This window comes from Vulpes lagopus, chromosome 21 (assembly GCF_018345385.1).
Source record: "Vulpes lagopus strain Blue_001 chromosome 21, ASM1834538v1, whole genome shotgun sequence".
Classification (NCBI taxonomy): domain Eukaryota; kingdom Metazoa; phylum Chordata; class Mammalia; order Carnivora; family Canidae; genus Vulpes; species Vulpes lagopus.
In genome coordinates this window covers 27,234,771-27,259,591 of record NC_054844.1, presented here as the reverse complement: position 1 = coordinate 27,259,591, position 24,821 = coordinate 27,234,771, and the positions used below count along the sequence as shown (strand labels likewise).

General features: G+C 40.5%; 1 protein-coding gene across 3 annotated transcripts in view; it reads left to right on the top strand.

The window, feature by feature from the left end:
• Window positions 1-24,821, top strand: part of TMTC1 (transmembrane O-mannosyltransferase targeting cadherins 1) — a 265,261-nt gene that overhangs the window by 178,627 nt on the left and 61,813 nt on the right. For all 3 annotated transcript variants that reach the window (XM_041735889.1, XM_041735890.1, XM_041735888.1), the window contains 2 exons: window positions 9,480-9,647; window positions 17,083-17,196. In XM_041735889.1, the coding sequence (XP_041591823.1) occupies window positions 9,480-9,647; window positions 17,083-17,196 (282 nt within the window). The remainder of the gene's footprint in view (window positions 1-9,479; window positions 9,648-17,082; window positions 17,197-24,821) is intronic.

Here is a 24,821-nt window from a genome sequence, read left to right as displayed (position 1 = left end):
TGACAAGATGATAACATCCCTCTTCCCTCACCCAAGTCCACTTTCTTGGGGATTTTACACGTTTGGGGAACCTAAAACCCAGTGACCATTGTGTCACATGATCTTTAAGGTCCCTTTCAGCTTCAAAAGTTCAACTGTTCTGTGATTCAGAATAACCTTGGGGGGAAGCGTGGATTTTTTTTCTCCTTAAGATTTTGAACAAAGATTTTTGTCATGCATTGGAATGTGATCACTTGTGTCTGCTTTCTTTCAACAGGGTGGTCCCAGTAGGGAAAGGAAGATGGGTCTCTTGGGAGGAGTGGCAAGGAAGGCAGTACAATTGCCACAGGGGCAGGCGCTCTGAGGGGCATTGGGGTGGACACCAGGAGGTGGTCAGGAAGCATCTGTGTGGGGTTTCTACTGTGAGATAACAGGGTGTCCTCATAAGAAGCAGGAACAGCTGATGCTTAGAAGTTCATGGGGAAAGTAGCAAGAAGGAATGTATGATGTATGTTGAGAGGAAACGGGGCCCCGGCAGCAAGAACAATGCCAGACCTCCCTTAAGGAGCAGCTGTAAAGACAACTTAATGAGAGAGGTTGTAGTCCATGAGAACAGGTCAAAAGGTTGCGTCTCCAAAGGAAGTTATGGAGAGAGACTCATTAATTCTGCTGAAGCTTAGTATCTAGACAGGGGTCAAAGCACAGGTAAAATTGCCCCCAAGGTGGTTGATACTGAGTAGAGAAGGTTGGGTCCCTCTAAGGCCATGGCTGGCAGCAATAGGACAAGATTGAACCATATCAGAGGGCAAAAGTAACTCAATTTTGAGAGGACAAAGTCCCAAAAATCTTTAAAAATCCAGGAACAAGGCAAAGTCACATATTCGCTTTTTAGTTTGATTTTTTTTTTTTGTTTGAAATTCCCGTTGTATGATACGTTAGAGAGATGGGAAAAGCAGCTTGGGCTTGGCAAAGAGCCACTAACTAAAAACCCAAGAAATAGCCTGAGAGGCAGTTTCAGTTACAAGGTCAAGTGCACCAGGTCTCTGAGAGTAGATGTGTGTGAGTGTGCATATGTGTTGGTAAATTACCCAAAGCCACTCAATATTACTTAGTTTTAGCTCTGAATCCATTTTTGATGCATTTCTATCATGCCATCTTAAAGGGAGGTTCTCTTTTATCATAATGAGCACAACAAAAGGAAAAGGAGAAATGCAGTGCAATATTGCATGAGGGGGCAGCAAAGATCAGTGACGTCACCAAATGATCTGAAGAGGAAGAGTGAAGATCAGTGATACCACTGGAGAAGCAATTGTAAGATTGCCGACAAATAGAACAGAACATAGCCATGGTAAAAATGAAGTGAGCTGAGGGGAAAATGAAGTGAGCTTGGGTGCTTGTGGGCCAAAGATCAGTTAGCCAATCCATGGGGTGGCATGGGACCAGCGATGAGGATAGTCTCAACCAGTTACTTACTAAACTACAATCATGGCCTTAATATCACAGAATCCTATTAGTTATTTAAAAAACTAATGTTTATGTCTGTTAAGTCCTAAGTGATGAACAGCAAATGTATTGGAAACCACAATTTGAAAGTAGAAATTTGGAGACTATAATTTGGATTCAGATAAGGCTAAATGGAAAATATGTGTGAAAAATACCATAAGCCGTGCCCTAGGTAGCTGCGAGTCATTCTTTCAGTCCACCCTGTGCAAATGAGAAGATTGGAGGAATCAAAGTTGAAGAAAAGCAAAGCAACATAGATATGGGTCTCTCCTCCTTTCCCGGCCCTTCTCTTCCTCTGTTGGTCCTGCAACCCTGCTTTAGTAGGCTAATGTTCTATCTAACAACACCATACTGAAGGTTATGAAATTTGCCTCTGCAAACAGAAGGGAGCAACTAAAATGTAGATGTTGATACCCCATGTCCTGCACAGAGTTGGCTGTCTCAACACCTTTTAAGTCAAGACTTAGAAGTAAATCCATTTCTTTTTTCTTGGGTTCTGTGCAAGGAAATGGATCTCAAACCACTGACTTTTTCTTTTTTTTTTTTCATCTTTATTGAAATATAAATGACCTATTGTGTAAGTTTAAGGTGTACAATGTGTTGATTTGATACATTTATAAATATTGCCAAATGATTACCACTTAACCAGTGACTTCTTACACAAATTTTAGTAATCTTAAAATATCTTCTGTCTCTTGGAAATCTGGATTGTCCTGCTCCCATGAGGTTCAGAACCACCATTTTTGTCTCTTTTCTCATAGTAGCCAACACGATGGATGCTTCAGAAAAGAGAATCGTAGAGACTTAAAGAACACTGGACACATAACAAAGTAAATGCCTGTGCGGTCAGGTCTGTGTTAACACACACAGAATAGAGAGCGGGGGGCAGCGACAACTACTAGATTGTCCATTATGTCTTTGGTTCAAAAGTGCAGATGCCATATCATAATATAAGGTAGTGTATGGAAGAATAAATGACAGGATTCAGGTCCCAGAGATGGGCATGCTGTAGGAGGGTAGGGAGAGGGTGGTTTTTCTAACTTTTTAGGAGTTGCTTTAGAGTTCCTTGGGGAAAGTCTTTGGCTTTGGCCAAAAGGCCTTTCAGGCCCAGATGGCAAATCTGGCTGTGATTTTTTTGTACCAGCCTCGGAGGGAAGGAACCCAGGCCTGGAGTGAAGACTCCTGCAAGGGGAAACACCCACTCCCCACAGATGGATAGTTCTCCTGGTGAAGAACTCTAATCATCTTCACCCCTTAGATTGATTCATTTGTAAGTTTACCCTTGTTTCCATGTTAGTTTATGATACTTTCAACCTCTTTGTTCAACCTTTGTCAACCACAGTTGTTTTTGGGTTTTTTTGAAGATTTTATTTGTTTATTCATGGGAGACACAGAGAGAGAGAGAGAAGCAGAGACACAGGCAGAGGGAGAAGCAAGCTCCACGCAGGGAGCCCAACGTGGGACTTGATCCCGAGACTCTAGGATCACGCCTTGGAGCAAAGGCAGGTGCCAGACCACTGAGCCACTCAGGGATCCCCTCAACCACACTTGTAAAATAGCTCCTGTCATAAGCTGATGCTGAAGTGCAAGTGAAAACATTACTCCATTTTTAAATAACCAGCCGGAACTTCCAAATAGTTAATAATTTATTTTATATCAAAGTTGAATACAAAAATTTATTTTGTGCATTAATTCACCAAAACGATTATTGTTCACATTTTCTTCCCTTTCTTCTTTCTTCTTTTATTCACAAAGATAGAGTAGAGAAAGATTTGAAATAGGGTTAAGGGAAGATTTGCTTAAGTGCTTGTTGAATTCTAGAACTATGAATGCACATTAGCATACCTACATAGCTACCTATATTTCACCTACAACAAGTGTATCTTCCTTCACTATATTGTTCTATCAAAATGATGTGTGAGGGGCACCCGGATGGCTCAGTGGTTGAGTGTCTGCCTTTGGCTCAGGTTGTGATCCTGGGGTCTTGGGATCGAGTCCCACATCGGGCTCCCCACAGGAAGCCTGATTCTGCCACTACCTATGTCTCTGCCTCTCTCCCTGTGTCTCTCATGAATAAATAAATAAATAAAATCTTAAAAAAAAAAGTGATGTGTGAATCAGACCTTTCTGAAGTGAACAATATTGTAAAAGGAATTTTGTAGTTTTAAGGGAATTTCTGTGAATGCTTATGAAAGACTTAATATTGTCCTGTAAATTACATAGTTTAGGTCAATCTGGGCTTTAATAAATTGGATTTCTTGAGGTTTATTTACAGATCTAATCACTTATTTTAATGATATACACAGTAGATTTTATTGATGTAATAGTATATGGCATACTAAACACACACATGAACACATAAACACTTCACCTGAAAACACTGATACCTTATATTCAGTTTACAGACTATGTCCACATACATTATTTCATTTCCTCCAAACAATCAGCCTTTTAAAGTAGCTATGTTTTCAGCTATTCAAGGCAGGCAGTCTTAAACTCTTATAAAATAAACAACCAAGGCTTCATGAAATTAAGTAAGTCTCATGTGGCCACGGAACTCCCAAGTGTCAGAAAAGAACCCAGCTTCTTTAACCCAGTTCCAGACTCTTTATTCTCCAATGAATTCCTTTTTCCTCACCTTGAACTCCCAAACTTCCAAATTTGCAGGACACTTTTGTTCCCCTGCAGATCATAGTATTTTAGTGGCCTCAGGAACATTTATAGGAGCCTGACAGAGACATCTGTTTCTACCTGGATATGTGCAGACTATACACATATCCTACCTCACATTCTATTCAGTAGAAAATGATTCCCTAATAATATTATAACAATGTTATCATTTATTGTTTATTGTCTACCATTATGCACAGTGTAAAATTATTTCCTTTTACCAGTAAGAAAAATAATAACTAGAGAACTTAAATAATTTAAGATCAAACAACAGTGTCAGAACTGAAAATGCAGTTTTTTCTGACTCCAGGGCTCTGCCTTATTTATCACGAGAGGTCTCATAAATATGGAGCTAGTAGATAGATGAACTACGAGGTTGAGAGGAAGCATCTCATCTTCAAAGAGGTAAAGGAGAATCAGGTTCTCAGAAAGTGAAAGCAATGACATTATTATCACATTGTTCCATAGATATGCTGCGGAAAGAATGGAAGAAATCTGTTTTGTGAAGAAGTAAATAGAAGCTCTTCATCCCTGCCCCAGAAGCCCAGCACCTCACATGAGGAGCTGTGCAAGAGGGAAATGTATAAGAAATGGTTTTGGAGTCATTTTCTTGGAATATAAATAAACTCACATCCCAATACTGTCAACCTTCTGAGAAATTTTCACACCCATCAAATATTTGAGAAAAAAGAACTAGGGGGGAGTCTTGGCTCACCAGAAGCTGGCAGCTTCCAGGTTAAATCCGATATGTGGCCTCACCATTGGCTCCCTGCTGCTTCCTGGATACAGCATCAAACACCTGTTCTGGGCTCAGCATTCCAGGGCTTTATTGTTTAACCATCCATGAGAACAGAATAAGATTTCACTGTCATAATTTGCCAGGTGGGGATTCAACAGACCAGAATGAAGTTAACTAGGAATAGTTAACTTCATTTCAACGATCTAAAGCTGGGACTTTTTTTTTTTTTTTTAAGTAATAAAATCGTGAGATTGTGTCTGTCTTGTATCACTAATGTTATTTATAGATACTTTCAGTGGCTTGAGTTTAAGTTAAAAGGTAGAATTTCACTTCTACTTAATAGCAAAAAGATTCTCTTTTCTCTTTTCTCCGTGTAATTAAACAAAAAGTGAAGCTATAGTAAGCATTGTAAAATGCTTAGCCCAGAAATAGGAAATTGTCATCTTTTCAAAATAGGAAGAAGTGTTCTTTTATCACTTAAAGAGCTTCTGGGCAAGGTTCGTGAAAGTACATTTTTACTGTTCACAGAATGATTAACTTCTCACAAAGTTATCAAATAAATATTTTTCATTGTAATATGAAAGGACAAACATTGTTGACCTGCATTTCTTATTCAGTTTCCTTTAAATGTGCATCATAAAAATATAAGGGAGAGATGCATGTAACTAGAGAGTCTCTAGTTATTATATGCACTGAATTGGGGATACCTTCAGCCTGTGAATGAGAGATCAAATAATTACCCCATTCTCAGAAGCAGTGGTACTTTTCAAGCTGCTTTGAAAATGCATCTCGGGGACACCTGGGTGGCTCAGGGGTTGAGCATCTGCCTTCAGCCCGGTCGTGATCCTGGAGACCCGGGATCCAGTCCCACATCCCGGGCTCCCTGCTTGAAGCCTGCTTCTCCCTCCCCCTCTGCCTATGTCTTTGCCTCACTCTCTCTCGCTCTCTCTCTCTCTCTGTGTCTCTCATGAATAAATAAATTAAATCTTTAAAAAAATTGAAAATGCATCCCGGTGTTGATGTAAACCAATCAGTAGTTGGAGTTTGGCTCTTGGTTCTTCAGGTTCTGGTTTTGCCAGGTGTCAGTGGTTTGCACTGACTCCTTCATGCTCTGTGTAGAGGTCTCTGATCAGAGCCCAGGTTTTCCTTAACCAAATTAACCACAACAATCTGGAGTCTGGTTTCATCTCCCTGGAGGCCAGAAAAGCATGTAGCTTCTCATTTGCTTGATTTCCTACATTCAAAATGAGGACTTGCTCTGCCCCTAGAAATGGAGAGAGCATTTGTCCCCACTGCTGCTGAGATCTGTATTAAAGCAGATGTTGAAGGATGAAATGTCACAATAGAGAGGCATCTTAATCTTTGTGATACCGTGTTCAAGTTGATAAGAATGTGTTACTCTCTAAGAAATTCGCAAACCTAAGTAGAGGTTATTTTATATGGCTTACCATTTCTTTAAACCATATGTCAATATAATGACTTTAAAAAAAAATTGTCATGTTACTTGATACTGATGCCTGTGCTGAGTGGAAAGAAATGGCCTTCTCCTTCCTCTGGTTTTGGCAGGGGTCAACACTGGCTCCTGAGTGAAGGCTGCTCTACCATCTCTTTTATAAATAAATTTTATTGGAACAAGGCCATACCCATTCATTTATATAGTGTCGATGGCTGCTTTACTGCTCCAAAGATAGAGTGAGTGGGAAGGACAGAAAAGCTTGAAAAGTCCAAAATATTTACTCTTTGGCCCCTTACAGAAAAAGTTTGCCCACTTCTGGAGCACAGCATAGTGTTAGAGCCATAGGTCTTCTCTATTACTAGCCGTGGGTGCTGCGGAAAAGGTATTCAACTCCTATTAAGCTTTAATTTCATCACTTAGGAAATGGAAGATACCAAGGATTATATATTTAATCAGATAATATATTTAAAGCCAGTACCATCCTTATCCTAGGCCCTATAAATGTGGTGGACAGGCGCCCATGCAACGCTCTTAGTGCAGTGCCTGGCCTAATAGGAAGGACTCAGTATAAAAATGAATGTATAAAATAGCTAATTATTTTTGTTGTTATCTTCATTATTCTTGTCTTCTGGCATTTTGTGGCCATAGCTCAGGCCCCGTGTGGAGATCCCAGTGTTTTCCTTTCCCACTACTCTGCCAGATGGCAGCTCTGTTTCCTACAAGGAGACAGTAAACAACTACTGAAATTTTATGAATGGAATGGTTAGGAGGGAAGTAGGTGAACTGTGTGATAAGCTGATTCTTGAACGCAAGAATCAGCCAGTCAAGTGAAAACCCAGACAAGCAGGACAACATATGGAGTGTGAGTTCTGGAATCTGATATTCCTGGGTTTGTATCTTTGCCGACTATGTACAAGCTGTGTGCCCTAATTCAGGAGACCTGTTCACCTTCTTCTTGTTGGCGTCTTTATGGTTAAATACCAGTATGAGTGAGGGATGCATGGATGGGCCGTACTCCTACATGGAACGTGTTTGGCATGTAAGATGTGCTCAGTAAACATTAGTTTTTCATGGGGCTGCTTTATGAAGGCAGGAGCAGGGAGTCAGCTGGTGCTAGAGATGTGGATGCCTGCACAGGGTACATACATTTCAGGACTTTGCTCCCATGTCACCTTTTCAATGGCACCATTCCTCACCATATTACACTCTCAACCTCCTCCCCACCCTGGATTCCCTCTTCCTCTCTCCTGATAGATCTTTAACATTATCCTGCTCTGTGGCATACTCTCTGTTATTGGTGGTTTTTCTCCACCCATGTGGGTTCCACAAGGACAGAAATTATTGTCTGTTTTGTCCATCGATATGTTCTCGGTACCTGTAACAATGGCAGGATGCAGTTGGTGTTTATTAAATATCTGTTGAATGGAAGGATGGAGCCCAGAAGGCTCTCATGTGGCCAGAGATGCTCCTTGCTCCTCGATTACGGCTGGGATCCAGATGGGGCTAGAGGAGCAGATGGCCAGCAGTCTCAGGAACTTGAACAGCCATGTGGTCTAGAGTGGTGTCAGCATGGCCAATTGTGTAGGATGAGAGATGTTTAGAAAACCTTGATACCTTTAAGGCCAAACATGACTTGATGTGAAAATGAGAAGAGGTTTTGGGGTTTTAATATTTTTGCATTAGTGACTCTATGTTCTGGCATGTTCGAGGCTTCTGCACAGTGCTTATGGCAATCAAATCCAGTAATAGGCCTGTGCCTCCTTAGCTCGAACCTACCAAGTGGGGTGGTGACTCCATTTATTTGGCCTAACTGTGAACCCTAAAAGTTGAGGGAGCTGGACCAACTGACTTAGGGAACTTGAAGTATGGAATTGGAGCTCTAACTTGAAATGATTCCCAGCATCTCCATGACAGAAACCGCAAATGCTTCTCTTGTTTTTCTACCCTTGATACCAAAGCATAGACATTTAAGAAGGTGAACAAACAGAAAGTGGAGAGATTTTTTTTTTTAACAGAAATATGTTTGGGAATTAGACTGTTTAAGTGTTTTCCTTTGCAAAACCAGCCTGCCTCAGTAGACTGGAGTTTTTTGAGGGCAGGGCCTATATTTTATTCATAATTGCATTCTTAGTGCCCAGCATATTGCCAGTCACATATAGAGAGAGAATGAATGGAACAAGTAAATAGGCTATATTAATTTGGGATTATGGCATTAATGTCTAACAGATGTAGGATTACTTTACACAAGCTTGATTCATTCTTAAAATACTCCATGATAACTTGTAGTAGTCTATTATCTTTGGAAAGAAGTGGATCTTAACTGAAATGCGTATGGCAAATGTTTGTGTTTTTCTGAGACCAGTCAACAGGCAAGACGCATCTCCGTGGCTGTATAGATGATGTGAGGGACCACGTTCCAGCCAAAGGCTTTTAGAGACGTGCTGTTGACATGCTACTCAGATAACATGAGTGATTCTTTGTGTCTCTTTAGAAAGCTGAGCCAGAGTCAGTAAGAAAATCGTATCAGTACAGTTTGTCTGTGATGGGCTCCAAGCTGCAAGGCTCAGGAGTTGGCCTATGGATAGATGATTTTCCTTCAGCAAAGGACTTAGACCAGGGTGGGGACATACCAACAGCACACCCCTAGAGACGCACCAGTGCTTTTTGGAGGCTGGCTCTCACAAAGCCATGATGTGACCTGCTACAACAGTCTGAATTTAGACATGTGGTACCAGTATGATTATACAACGTCAGTGACGTAAGGAAGCGAGAGTCAGAGGGTCTATGCACGACCTAAGAACACACATAAGAACTCCTCATGATCAAAAAAAAAAGAACAAAAACAAAAACACAAAAAAGAACTTCTCATGATGCCTGAGCTGCTGAAATCCAAGGCAGTTTGAGCCTAAACAATGAGCTTGTTATTCTCCACACCAATGCCAGAGAGTGAGCAATGTACTGGAATGGTACACTGGCGAACCAACATGTAAATGTTGTGTATGACAGGGGAGTTTATATATGTTTCTCTGTCATAGGACAAACTTTATTTGAAAGTCAGTTACACGGATAGAATATTCAGGGAGACTCCACTGCACCCCCAGAGTAATCCTGCTCCTCCCCCCTGTTTTCCAGCATGGGCTACTGCATCCTCTTTGTGCACGGACTGAGCAAGCTCTGCACTTGGCTGAATCGATGCGGGGCCACCACCCTGACTGTGTCCACCGTGCTGTTGCTGTTGCTTTTCTCTTGGAAAACTGTGAAGCAGAATGAGATTTGGCTGTCAAGAGAATCTCTATTCAGGTATGATTAGACGGAGAAAAGCAAATCTCTTCCCATTTGTTTCTTTGCTTACATATTTGTTTCCAAACAAATGAGGTAACATGGGTCTGGCAATCATCATTAACCCAAAATTCTTTTTTTTTTTTTTTTTTTTTTTTTTTTTAGTAAAGTTTTAAGTGGAAGGTGTAATTTTATTTGGGGTTTTAGCTTTAGTTTTAAAATGGTATTATATAAAGTTTAATGTGAGCTCATTCTCAGTGAATTTATGAAAATAAGGCTCATGGGAAGGTTTCTTGGGTCTGTGAAACAGTCGTAATGATGAGCTGGGCTGTAAAATCGGCTATAAACAAAATGAAATGATAAGCCTAACTTCATTATGCAGACAAGTAAATGGGAAAGGTGAACACACAGCAGGAAGGAAGAGAAACGCAGAATATTCCAGGATGTTAAGCTGTGATCTGTGATCTTGTTGCTTTTATCTGAACATTAATTGTGAACAAAGAAATAGAAGACTTTTCTCATCTCCTAGTAGGTTTTTATGTGGCATAGAAGCTGTTCACAATCACAAGGTCAACTTAAAGCCCTAAACTTGTCATAAAGTATAAACATTCTTTGGGACTGTGGCTCATCGTGTTGTGTTTCCTGGAGCTTAGGCTGTCTCACTAATGCCAAAGCCCTGGTGACCTTCACCTGAACTTCCCGGGACTGCCACCCCTGGCATCCCTACAGTATTTTTCCTGGTTTCCAGGGATTCCCAATCTGTACCCCCTCTTCCAGCTTCTGTCCTCACTTATGACCCAGTGACCCAATTTAGCCAATGTGGTTTTCACGTGGCCCCCTGCTTAACTGATACCGGACACTTGCATTTTGGGGACAGACAAGTGAAACAGCGTTGGGATTGCTTGAAAAAAAGGGAAAATGTTGAAAGAGTATAGGAAGGTGCACAGAATTGAAGGGCCAGTAAAGAAGTTGGCACATAGTGGACAGGAAACAGGCATTAGGATAGCCTGTCTTGAGAGCACTTGAGTACCTGCCCAGGAACAAATAGGTCAACTTACACCAAGTTTTTGTGTCTTCACATCAAAGTCCTGGGAAAACTAAGACCTCTGGCAGAGCTTGGGCTTTAGGTCACGGCCTGCCCTTTGTCTCCACCACGTCACTAAAATGAATGGCCAAAGAAGCTCCTCTGTCTCCCAGGGAGTTAGGGAAGGCCAAACACCTTGGAGTTCCACTGAGACTTCACAAAGTGAGACAAGAGCGAGTTCCCCACAGGAAATACAAGTACTAGAGGAGGGGCACAGACTCTGGCTGCCAAGAATGAGTGAATGAGTGAATGAATGAATGAACAAATGAGCGAATAGATAAGACTAATGTTTCACTGCCCTCTTCTACTACTTTAAAACAATATATTTGATTTTGCTGCTTGGCAACTTAACTTTTTTTTTTAATAGAAAATATTAGTTTGGCATACATGTCTTATTAGCTTATTTATTATTCCTATATCATTGTCCTCATCATTGTCATTGTCATCATCATTACTGCAGTGGGTACTGTAGAGACCTGTTGCTGGTTAAGGTTTTTTGTGTGGATGTGTTCTGAAAATTTGTTCACTTTGAGGTTCCAGATGCTGTTCTGTCTCTGTCACATCCTTTCACCTTCAAAGGCAGTTCTCACAGACCACAATGGGCTTGGCTTGTTCCCTCTTGCTACCCATGCTGGGGTCATTCTGTAAACACAGGGGCATGGAAGTTCAGAAATACAACTTTCTCTTCATCTTTGTTGGCTTAATTTTTTTGTCTTTTGCTTTCAACAGTCAGGGCTTTTAGGAGAAATGTTAAAATGGTTCTGCCCTGTGTTAAACTCTTTTCTTGAAAAAAGGTACTAACAGAGGTTGTGTCTTCTTAATGATGTTTACTGGTTAATCAGAGCAACATTGGGGGTGGATTTTGGCAGGCAGCAGCCTGTTTCAAGGATAACAAGTTCGTGTTCAAACCCTCTAAGGCTGATGCCAGCAATTTAAAAACAGAAAAACAGAAAAACAAAAAGCTCATTGACCTTGTATCCAGAGGCTTCTGTTTTTTTAGATGGAAGTATGTAGTAAGTGACAGTTGATTACTAAAACACAGCCATTCCCCATGTGTGCTTGAAGAGGTTTTGTGCCCTAAAGAGGCCTTTTGTGATCAAATGGAATTTTGTATAATGTGCAAATCAAAGCTTTTGATGGTTTTTAGAAAACTTTGCCTATTATAATTTATGCATGTCCCAAGAAAAGTTTTAAGAATCTGAGACTTTAAGAATATTCTTTCTTCTCTAAGACTTGATGTTTGTATGTATTCATCTGTGCTGAGTCATGTTCCAATCAGTTGAATGAACATTTACTAACAATCTTTGAAGGAAGATAGAGTTACTGGTTGAGTGTGGGGGCTGGAGTTAGATTTTCTGGTTCTTCTCCAAGTACCACTATTTAATAGCTGTGGGACTTTAGGCAAGTTACTTAACCAGTCTGTTCCTTACTTTATTTTAAAACTTAGAAAAATAATAATGCTTATTTTTTTGGTTATAGCGTAAGAATAAATGAGTATGTGAAAAATGCAGAAGGCATTATGGTAAACACGATGTAAGGGTTTCAAATTATTGTTCTGCACTGTGTTCTAGGGTAGGAGACAGAGGTGGTGAGGGAGAGGGAGGAAGATTATCTGTAGAGGACCTCAAAGTCTACCTGGGCGTCAGACACATAAACACAGTTTATATAATGTAGCAAGTGGTAGACAGAGGAAGCAGGACACTCTAAGTATAGGCAGGCTGCTAAGAACAACCCAGGCCTTCAGGAACAGTTCTCCTATAGACCTGAACTGAGTACATAAGGATGAAGACAACCTAAATGAGCCATAATGATTAAAACCAAGAGCTGGCTGATTGGAGTAAGAAAAATTTATTACAGTTCTAGATAAGGTGATGTCCCTCACAGAGGTCCTCCTTCTGGTTTCTCCTGAGTTCTTTTTTTTTTTTTTTTAAGATTTTATTTATTCATGAGAGACAGAGAGAGAGAGAGAGGCAGAGAGACACAGGCAGAGGGTGAAGCAGGCTCCATGCAGGGATCCCGATGTGGGACTCGATCTCGGGACTCCAGGATCATGCCCTGGGCCAAAGGCGGGCGCTAAACCGCTGAGCCACCCAGGGATCCCCCTCTTCTCAGTTCTGAACAGTGAATTTATTGACCATTCCTTGGCCATAGGGTCTCATTAAGGCCTCTCTTATTACACGGGGTGGTTTTACTTGGCAACACTATGAACGGTCTTACAGAGTATCTTAGGACAGACCTTTGTGTTGGAGAAGATCCAAATTTCAGTTAAGTCCCAGCTTTTCCAGCTGAGGCCTTCTCTTACAAAAAAGATCCCACCGCATGATGTATTTTTAGGAGGTAGATGTAGGGCCCCCTCGCAGCTTTGTAGTTCCACTGGCAATGACCTTACACACAAAAGCATAAGAAGCCAGCACTTTTGTCTTAATCAGAGGCTCAAGGAGAGTAATTGGTTCAAGCTGAAATAGCTGTGAAGAGGAGGAGCCAGGATATGAACCAGAATTTGATATAAAAAGAATACATGAGCTTTGCTACGCTTATTTTTTACTTTTGTTTTCTAACTAAAACTATGCCCAGTATAAAAAAGAGAGAGGGAGGGATTGGTTCATAATCATACTGCAAGATATATTTTCTTTAATTCTTTATAACAAGAAACTGTTCTGCTATCCTGTCCTGGGAAGTGGGTAACTTCACAGCTCCAGCTGGGCGTGGTAACAGCCAAGAATTTTACATTTGTTTGGAGTAAATAACACTGTAATAACACAATTTGGTAAAATCCTCTCAATGCCCCAAATCTTCGAAATACCTATAAAGGCAGAGACACCATTTTTTTTATTTGCATCTAGATAAGGGTCTCTGATTCCCATTCATGAACTATCCAAATGATCCATGGACCATCAGTTAAGAATTTATGGCCTACGCTATTCTCCATCTCTGTAGGAAACACATTTCTGTCTTCCTTTCTGAATTGCTTGAACCAGAGAGATCAGCCAAATTCCTGGGTCAGAGAATATATACTGAAGATTGGTAAATTCTTCTGTAAAGGAGTAGATGGTAAATATTTTAGTCTTTGTGGGCCATATGGTCTCTTTTGCAACTACTCAACTCTGCTGTTGTCTCAGGAAAGATGCCAAAGATGATAGTAAACACACTGTGCACCTGGGGCCCACAGGGCTGTATTTTGCTTACCAATGAGATAAACATTGTGATAGTGAAAATTACAATGTTACTATATCCTGTGGTACCTTTCTGGTTTAGCATCAAATGTTGATTAGCTTCAGGAATGGTTCTGACCATGTGTTAGTTGAAATCTTTGCTCAACTACTTTCTAGGGTCTGTAACTTTAGAGAAAAGTCTTAATCTCTGTGAACTTTAATTTCCTCTTCTGTATTGTGGGAGAATAAGAATTCTACCCATCCAATAGGTTATTGAAGGGATAAAAGGAAATAATCCATGGAAATGGGTGCTTAGCCTAGAATTTGATTCAAAATGGGCCCATTTCATGAGTACTAGCCATCCAGAGTGTGGCATTGTGCAACTTCAGGTCAAAGCAGGGTCAGAAATGAAGAGAACCACAAATCCTCCTTACTTTTGCTGTTAGCCTCTGGCTGAACGCTGCTCATTAATTTTATTTTTTAATGTTTGTTTTCTAATCAAGAATTTGGGGATGGTTCTAGTGACCTATTCTTCAGTGATGCCAGTAAAACAATTGATGTCCAAGAAACTGGGAGATACACCTGAGAGAAGTGGCTTTTTTGTTATTTCTGTTATTTTTCAACTATTGTGCAGATGAGAGGTGTGGGGGAGAAATATGAGGTACATGAATTAAGATCATGAGTTGAAAAGAGATTTTTCTTTGTCATCATCATTGGGATTATTAATAAGGATTGAGATCTAACTGTATAATTAATGAATACTGCGTGTCTTTGTAGAGTAAATATACGGAAGCTGCCTGTTTCCACTAAAATGATCAGGGCTACAAAATCATAGCATCAGTAGAACAAATGAAGGAGACTGGCTCTGGAAGCCAGAGCAGCCTGGCCAGTTACAGCTACGTGGAAAGTTTTGCCTTTGGCCAGTTGTTTGTTTCCCTTTTTCCACAAAGTACTCATTGTAAAATGAGAGACTGGAAAAACGTAGCAGAAAAATATCACAGAGAGAACATCAAGGTCAAAAAAACAACAATGGAAAAAGCAGCGCGTTCTTAGGATTCGAGTTACTCCACCCACATCTGCTTGCCTGTTATGAATATCATTACTTCCTCTGGGTATCACTGAACAATGCCCTGATCTTTGCAAGGACCGTGTTTCCACAGACCTAATTGTCTGTTCTTTGGGCGATACGTAAATTAGAGTCACCATACTAGTCACACAGAGGGAAGGATCAATTCCAATATGCCAGTTATGCCCATGCTGAAATCAAAGTTACCTTTAAAATCTGCCCATTACCATGCACTACTTAGTCCTGGGTAGAAAAATCAGAAATTTTCCTGGATAGAAATTGGAAAAAAATTTAAAGCCATTACTGTCACTCTGACCCAAATTCTTCCCCTGTGACTAAATTCACTTTGCTTAGTATCCATTTTAAATATGGATTAAAATCCCAGCTCTATGTGGCAGCTGTTGGGGCTCACCATAGGGTGATTAAAGGATACCAATGATTTCATGGGAGCACCCAAATGTCAGCATTTATAAATCTTTTGTCTTGGGCGCGTCAGTTTTTACTGAGAAGATTTGTCCAGACTCCTCCCTAGGGGTTCAATCCTGGCTGCTAGTATCAGAGAGTTTTATAAGGGAGACAAACTGAGAACTCGGTGTTCAGAATACAGATCTTCACATGATCTACCTTTGAGATACAACTCTCCTCTCTTTGCTCAGAAATATCTGTTGTTCCTGAGTGCAGGATCCCTCTAACTCAACTTTTTCAGAGAGTAAAATTCCTGCCTTTTGCTGGGATGGGGAAAGAATAATGAAAAAAAGTCACTTATATATGCAGCGTAAGGATGGGGATCTGGGGCTTGACTGCTCCTGATATAGATTTAGCCTATATTTAGCCACACCCCAGCCATCAAAAATAATCCTAGGTACCTGCAACACATTTGAGGTCCCTGAAGCAGCCTGCATAAATTTGGAGTCTGCTGCTTTCAGATAATGTTGCCCTTGGGTCAGTCTCTAGCCTCTTGCACGCCTGGTAAGTTCTGTCCCTGGAGAGTTCCTCAAGCTCCCAGCCAGTGGGTTTTAAGTGGGACTGTCTTTGCTGGCCCTAAGGAACCTGTTATTTCAGTGAAAGTTCAGCAAAAAGATTACAAAGCCCTTACATATCCCAACAGATTTTTAACACTTTGTATGAAATCCTTCTGTTAATCTTACCTTTAAATTAAAAACTAAATGAAAGTATATTATCTGGGAGAGGCAGTAGTACATTAGAGTGGCCCAGAAACTAGGTTACGTGCTTTTCTCCTTGCTCTCTCTCTCGTCAGCTGTCCCCCACCCATATATAATCCATGCAAATTCCAAGACTTTTCTTCCCAAGTGGGCCTCCAACTCATCTCCTTTCATCATTCCCCTGCCACCTCGTCCCTGCTCATTGAGGGAACAAGGGACTCTAAAACCAAACTAGAATCCTCTAGAATCCCACCTCTGCCACTTACCAGCTGTATAATCTTGTGCATGTTAAATGTGTGGACTAGTTACAAATAAGAAACAGACCACTTTCTGCCCCCTCAGGCCCCTCCAATTATCTTCAAAGTTTCGCTCTTACACTGTAGGGATTCCCCAGGCATTGGGTTATGGCAGCCCAAGCAGACTAATACAGTGACCGTGTAAGCACAGTTTTTACCTTTTTGAGCAAAACCTCTTTCCCTTATCTGCAATTTGTAAAATAATTATCCTTGCATTTATTTATTTATTTTTTAAATTAGCCCAGGCTGGGAACATCGGAAATGTTAATTTCCAGTAAAACATAATAGGAAGGCCAGTCCATAGTCATCCCTCTTGTAATGATTTGTTCTTGTGGACGCTCTCAATTTTTTCTAAAGGAAGGTTCTAAGTGAACAAAAGCAAGGAAGGAAAGAAACTGAATGAACCTGAGCATGCAGGTTTGTTCTCCAGAGAATTATCTATCACCCTATGCGACCACCTCTGCTTCATATCCAGTTAGCATGTTTGTTTAGTTGTGCACAACCACACACTGCTCCGTTGTTTTCCATAGAAGCACGTTCAGTAAGCCACATAATGCAGGTTTCCAATTTTGGAAAACCTGGCTTTAGATGGATGTAAGACATTCCAAATGCAGGTTCATGAAGTTGAGTAAAATATGAAAAAAACCCAACAGTATTCTTTGTTGCTCTTTTTTTTTCCTTTGTGCTAATTATAGGTCTGGAGTTCAAACCCTGCCCCACAATGCCAAGGTTCACTACAACTACGCCAATTTCCTGAAGGACCAGGGTCGGAACCGGGAAGCGATCTCTCACTACAGAACTGCCCTCAGGTAAGCATCCTATATGTATATTGTCCACTGCTGTGCTTCTCAGGCCCTTGTTGTTCGCCCACCCTCCCAGTGTGTCAGGGGGTGGTGGACACCGGACATCTCCTTGGAGGGGGTAAGGATCCTGGACTCTCCATCTCTTGGCTCAGTGCTCGAATCTGCTGTGAATGTAGTAACTGCGTTGCTTCGAATTCTTGGCGGTTTTCTGCAGAAGTTTCCATTGCTGCCCACTCCTCAATGAGGTGTGCTCCTCGGTTGAATATACACATACAGGCAAACAGGAGTCGGTTGTCAAAAATACACTGCAAATTCTCTGAACATGTATTCCAATGAAGTCTCCCACTTTTAGGTTTCTCATTGTCAGAAAGGATTTATATAAAGACATTTGAGTATAGAAATGAAATACCCTGATGGTTGTATTAAATAGAGAACTAGAAGATACTTGATTACCATATGGGGAATATGTTAATAAGGGGTGTGTGTGTACGCAAATATGTGTGTATGTGCATATGTAGATGAACAGCCCTGACACTCTCTTTGTACTCCTCTCCTTGTATTCATTTGGAAGAGACTGTAGCAAACAAAGCTTTAGATGTCACTTTATGAGAAACTGCAGATCAATCCTGCATGTCCAGCAGCAGTCTGCGCTGCTCTTGAGTACTCAAAATCACAACTCTGACTTTCAAGATGGTCTTATCTAAAAGATCCCACATGATGAATGTCTTTAACCTAGAACATGTGGAGATATGAGAACTATACATAGCCCCGGAGTCTCTAGACATGGGCAAAACAAAGAAAGGTGTTTATTGAGTACTATGAGGCTTGCGGAAGCTTTTTAAAGAGGTTTCCATGCTCCTACAGACTGGCCCACATTTGGCTGAATTTTCTGATAACCGTTCCGCTTTGGGATATGCTTAAAGTATATGTAGCAAACAAAACTACATTTCCCTGAAGCACATACTAGGATTATCTCAAAGTTTAGTTTGAAATCATCATTCTTAGGCAGCCTGGGTGGCACTGCCTTCAGCTCAGGTCATGATCCTGGGGTCCTGGGATCGAATCCCGTGTCAAGCTCCCTGCATGGAGCCTGCTTCTCCCTCTGCCTGTGTCTCTGCCTCTCTCTCTCTGTCTCTCATGAGTAAATAAATAAAATCATAAAAAAAAGAGTGAAATCATCATTCTTAAAGTAACTGACCCGCTTTGTAAAATTATCCTTTTGAACAATGCTCTTACATAAATGTATTGTTCATGAATCAAAATCTTTCAGACATTAGGCTCTCTTATTTAGTATTCAGTATGGTGAAAATTTTAGGCTGTGCACATCAAGTTCACCATCAGATACTTTTCCAAAGATACAAGAAATGCATGTCCCAAAGGAAAATTATAACAAAACCTTTTTTGAGGAAAAGGAGTTTTTATTAAGGAATAGAAGATCATTTTTAGGATTTAATAAGGAATTATATTCTTTCCCTGGAATCAGCTTACCCAAATGTTTACAATACTTATCTCTAGTTGTGAGATTATGGCTTAATTTTTTTCTGTATACTTTATTTTGTGCTCCAGATGTTCTATAATGAACGTGTATTATTTTTGCAATGAGGAGATGAAATTTTTAAAGAGGCATATTCCTTCAAGGGTACAAATAAAGTATGTTTTGGCTTAATGATTAATTAATGTTTCGGGATTTTAGGTGACATTCTTGAAGAGAAGAGAACAGTAAGTTTGTCTGAAAAATAGTGGTTGAAAGGAGGTATTACCAGTATCCTTTAAAATTTGTTGCATTCTAACAGACTGTTTTCTGTCAAGTTCAAACAGAAAAATAAGACAGACCCTAAGGCACAGCTTGGGGCAAAGATATAAATTACACAAAATTCTCCAGCAGCTGATTTTACAGAATTATAGTAGCTGGTTGGGTACTACCGCTTTTTTCCCATGGAACAATAAAAATAAATGTTTGCTTCAGCAACTGTACTTCTGGAAGAAACATGTCCTTTGAGAAGTGGGGGAAAAACAATTAGAGCTATAAATACACTGCATAGTAATTAGTGAAATATTTCATCCTCTCAGACCAGTCTCAAAATGCTTCTGATTTAAGTAGCATCATTTTTGTGTGGATATCTCTGTGGTGAATTTTCAATGGTGTGGGTGTTTTGTTTTGTCTTTTAATTTAAATAAATTGTCACTTGTTGTGTTAGAGAGAAGAGGAAAATACTAGGACTATTCATCATTTTGATGATTATTCATCCTAGGTGACTAGAAGATTGCACTTATTTTTTAAATTAATTTTTTTAGAGAGCCAGAGCATGCGCATGAACGGTGGAGGGGGTGGGGCAGCAGGAGAGTGCAAGAGAGAATCTCAAGCAGGTTCCACACTTGGCTCAGAGCCTGACTCTGGGGCTCGATCTCACAACCCTGAGATCATGACCTGAGCTGAAACCAAGAGTCAGATGCCAAACCAACTGAACCACCCAGGTATCCTAGGTTGCCCTTATTTTGATACTGCTCTTTCTTTGCTAATTTATTGTATCCTAAAATTTCTTTGCTGAAGTTGATTCTCCCCTTCCCAACTACCTCGTCCCTATTTTAGCTTCATTGTATTTGATATTTTCCACATTTGCACACAGCAAGAAAGACAGTGACTAGAGAAATGTGCAGGGATAACGGTGCTATTATCTGAAATCAGTCCCAACAATTATCCATTTCTGTTTTAATGACTGTGTAGATCCCAAAGGCGGTGATGAAATTAGTCATTAGGGTTGTATCTATACCAATATCATTTTGGCTGTCTTATAATTCTAGAAATAATGCCACATTAAATTGGTAATTATATATGACATGAATATTCTGCTTCTTTTAAACCTTATTCTATGTTTTTAAAAAAGATTTATTTCAGAGAGAGAGGGAAAGAGAGAGGGAGAGAGAGAGAGAGAGAGAGAGAGAGAATGCTGGACCAGACTCCCCACTAAGTGGGGAGCCCGATGCGGGGCTCAATCCCATGATCCTGAGATCATGACCTGAGCTGAAATCAAGAGCTGGCTGATTATGATTAATCCACGGAGCCACCCGGCACCCCAACCTTACTGTATTTTTATTTTTTATTTTTTATTTTTTTTTTCTTACTGTATTTTTAAAATGAGATGCAAGTACTACTAATTTCTCCTCCCTTTTGGTGTACCTCATTTATTATATTTTTGTAGTGCAAGGGAAATCTCCCCTGGAAAATGCTGCCACTGAGGTTATAGATTCAGATTAAGACCCAAATCAAAAAAAAAAGACAAAAAACAAATCATCAAAGGAAGATGGAAGAAAAGAACTCTTTTCTCATCCTTTATTAACAGAAGTGTCAGCTTTGCTTTGCTATGAAGGGCAGCTGTCATGTTTATACCTATTCCAGGTTTTATAAAGTTTGAGATTCTATATGGTTCAGAATCAGAACACCACTGGTGGATCTGCTGTGTGCCGCCAAAACTTTCTGACCATTGCTTAAAACTGGAAAAGTTTCTACCATTCCACCTCATGTTAGCTGAGTAGAAAGTTGAGAAACCACCCAGTATGTCAGCTCTTCCTGACAAAAATGCCCATGAAATAATTCATCCAATAAGTCCAAAAGGAGAGATAGTAGCCCTGCCTGGATAAAGTGCAGCAGATACTGAATGTGTAGTTGGCCGGTAGTTTGTTGATTAGTTTAAAAAGTTAGTTAAAAGGGGAAAATAATAAAACAAATTATGCACACTCTTGAATGATTTATTGTATCCCAAAATTTCACATGTACATCTATTCACCAATCTTGAAATGTCAAACCAACCTTTTTCCTTTGGGTAAGAGTTTAATGATTATAATCTGCAAAATCACATCCATAAATCATTTGTCTGATGATTTTGATACTTTAAAGTGGAAGAAAGATGTAATGACTGTGAGATTTTCCTGATTTTTCTCCTATAGATTTTACAGATGTTTTTCATCTAATTCAACAGCAATTTCTTGAGCAAATTCCCTTTTTTGAGAATTTTAGAGTATTTACTTAGTTTTCATAGAATAACTTTTTCACTTCTATTTTATCAGTTTGAAAAATATTTTATTACATTACACAACTGCAATAAAAACTACAACTGCAATAAATTTGTTAATAAACACGATTGTCTGTTGGTCATTCAACTCAACTCACAGGGTCAAAAAGGCCCAGACTTACAGGGAAAGTTTATTAAGTTGTGGACAACCACCAATATGTTTTACAGAGAAGAGTACAACATAGTGAAGAAACTATTTTATTTATCTTTATTTTTTATTTTTTTAAAGACTTTATTTATTCATGAGAGACACACAGAGAGAGCCAGGGATATAGGCAGAAGGAGAAGCAGGCTCCCTGAGGGGAGCCTAATTCAGGACTTGATCTCAGGACCCAGGGATCACAACCTGAGCCAAAGGCAAACATTTAACCTCTGAGCCACCCAGGTACCCCAAAGAGGCAGTTTTAAAATAGTTTTCACTACAGGTGATAGAGTTATGGAAATTGTTTTTCATCTTATATTTAAATTCACTGCATGACCCAGTTCTTGGTTGGTTAAAATGGGCTGGCCATCAAGAACCCTGCACCTGGGAAGGAATAGAGTTCACCTTTGTCCAGGTGGGTCAGGAAAGTCTCCTTACTGTCACCAGCAAATTATTCCATATCCATGGAACATTGTTCACTGGGATACCCTCTTCCTCCCAGCCTACTATGATAAGCACCTCCCATACCCAGATCTAGTCATGCATCCCAGGTGATTGGATATCACCCCTCTGCAGGATTCCATCCCTGATACAAGGGCTATGATCTTCAGTTACCCAGACTGCTGCTTTCCCCCATCCCCCTCACAGGTATGGTTTCACCATGAAATACACAGTAAATCATCTAAGATTTCCACCTTCCCATACTCCTATCAAGCAGGAGGTGCATTACCCTTCCATGACAGTACTCAAGTGTGCTTGGGCAGCCATGGGACCCTTAGCCTTATCCACTCCCAGTATATCTGTTGTTGAGGTTCTTTTTTTATTTTTTAAAGATTCATTTATTTAACAGAGAGAAAGCATAATCAGGGGGAGCGGCAGGCAGAGGGAGAAGCAGGCTCCCCACTGAGCAAAGAGTTCAGTGTGGGGCTCCATCCCAGGACTCCAGGATTGTGACCTGAGCCAAAGGCAGACTCTTAACCAACAGGTGCCCCAGTTATTGATGTTCTAAACAGAAAAAGAAGCCTGAAAACCAGGATTTTTTTAAGATTTATTTATTTATTCATGATAGAGAGAGAGAGAGAGAGAGAGGCAGAGACAGACAGAGGGAGAAGCAGGCTCCATGCAGGGAGCCCAACGCAGGACTTGATCCCAGGACTCCAGGATTGCGCCCTGGGCCAAAGGCAGGCGCTAAACCTCTGAGCCACCCAGGGATCCCCAAACCAGGCTTTTTTTTATTGATATAAGTAAAGGGGAAGAAATATGCTTTTATTGCTCCTGTCCCAAAGAAATTGCCACTAGCAATTTAATTGCCTACCACGTGGGAAAGGATAGAACTAAAATCTTTTTGATTGGAATTTTTAATGCATAAATTTTTAATGCATAAAATAGAGACTCGTCATGATAGTAGTAACCATTGATAGCATTCTTTGCATTCCCTGCTGTGTTGATAACTGGAACTCTGCAAGGAGACTCTATTAGACTGTATAAGTGCATATGGAAAAAAGGGAAGTAATAAAAGAATCAAGGAAACCCTGTATCATAGTCTAACAAAATCTAACCATGTGTAATTAACTCACTGTTCACTGATGTCCTGAATACATCAATAACATTATTATAACTCCTTTGAAAAATGCTATCTATGAAGCTGGTGGAGTTTGAACATTTTTTTTTTTAAATCAGGATATAATGCTTATTTTAAAAGTCCTTCATTAAATCAATTTTAAGTGAACATTTAAAATAACTCTTATGAGTGTTATTAAGTGACCTTGGATACCAGCTGTCATGTATTTCTGGAAAGAATTAAAACTCCAGGACCATTTGTTAACCAGGTTTAACATGTGGAGATGGGCTCTTTTGCCAGTGTGGTATTTTCACTTATAAAAGTCTAAGTGCACTTCCCAGTATCACAAATAGACACTTGAAATTAGTTTTGTTGATGAAAATTAATAGCTTCACTATATTTTGTGTTAATGAAGTCTAGCAGTTTTACTCATTAAATCCAAGAAATTAAACACTATTTCATTTAGAAAACTAGAAGTTAGTGACTTTGTGGCCATACTTACAGACTAAATTTCTGAATGAAAGTTCTGTAATTTCTATTCAAGAACATTTTGCTGTCTGGTTTGGTGGTGGCCGGGGGGGGGGGGGGGGGGGTGCTTTGTTTTTTGCTTTTTATTTTTTTTTTCCTGCCTTATACCTCTCTTTCACTTCAGAAACTCACTGTGCTTCCCCAGGAAACAGAATCCCAGGCGGGGATCTGCATGCAGGAAGTCCATTAAGAAGTGCTCTCTGGAATGTTAGGGAAGGAAGCCAGGGGAGCAGGATGGGCAGAGGGAGAGTTGACAAGCAGGGCAATTCCTGGGCCTCAGCTGACACCTAGGAAGCTCTGGAGCTGCGAGCGCCCCTCAGGATTGCCGTGAATGGCAAGGGATGGAATCTTTACATCCCCTTATGAACCAGTCACTGCCCCAGGCAGGGAGGGTAGCCTGGGGTGAGGCAGTTCCTGAGAAGACTCAGCTGTGAACTGTCAACAGATGGGAAACAAGTGTCTCAGACGTGAGTGGTGTCTGGGTGGTGTGAGAAAGCAGCCACCACAACCGGCTCAATTTACAATTTCTTATATAAGCAGATATGACAGCTTTAACAATATCACTTAGATTTTCTGTTAAAATGACAACATGGGAGGTAACACCATATACTTCATAAGGTTGGAAGATTACAAGATAGTTCGTATAAAAAGCTTAAGGCAGTGCCCAATACCTGGCAGTGATAAATTCATTAAGTGTTATTTATTTGTATGTCCCAAATCTGACCACTTCTGTCCACCTCCACTGGCCATCGTGTCTCACTTAGATTCCTGTCTCAGAGCCCCTGTGGCTCCTACCAGGCCCTGCACTGCCCTTCTCAGACCTCACCTCCTGGGACTTTTCTGCCAGCTCAGCTCCAGATACATTCCAGTCAGGCCACATTTCTATTCCAGGGACTCTGAATTTGTAATTCCCTCTTCCTGGAACACACCCTCATTCTCTAACTAGCTGCCTCCTTCCCTTCCTTCGGGGTTCCCCACTTAGGTCATCTTGTCAATGTGGCCTTCCCAGGCCACCCCACCCAAGAGTGCAGTCACCACCAACATACTCTATTCCTCTTCTTTGCTTCATTTTCTCCATTGCATTTGTCACCCACTCACCTACTTCTCTCTTTTTTTTTAAAGATTTTATTTATTTATTCATGAGAGACACACAGAGAGAGGCAGAGACATAGGAAGAGGGAGAAGCAGGCTCCCTGTGGGGAACCCAGTGCAGAACTCGATCCCAGGACCTCGGGATCATGCCCTGAGCCACAGGCAGATGGTCAACCACTGAGCCACCCAGGTGCCCGTACTTCTCATTTTTTAAGTGTCTGTCTCCCTCTACTAGAGG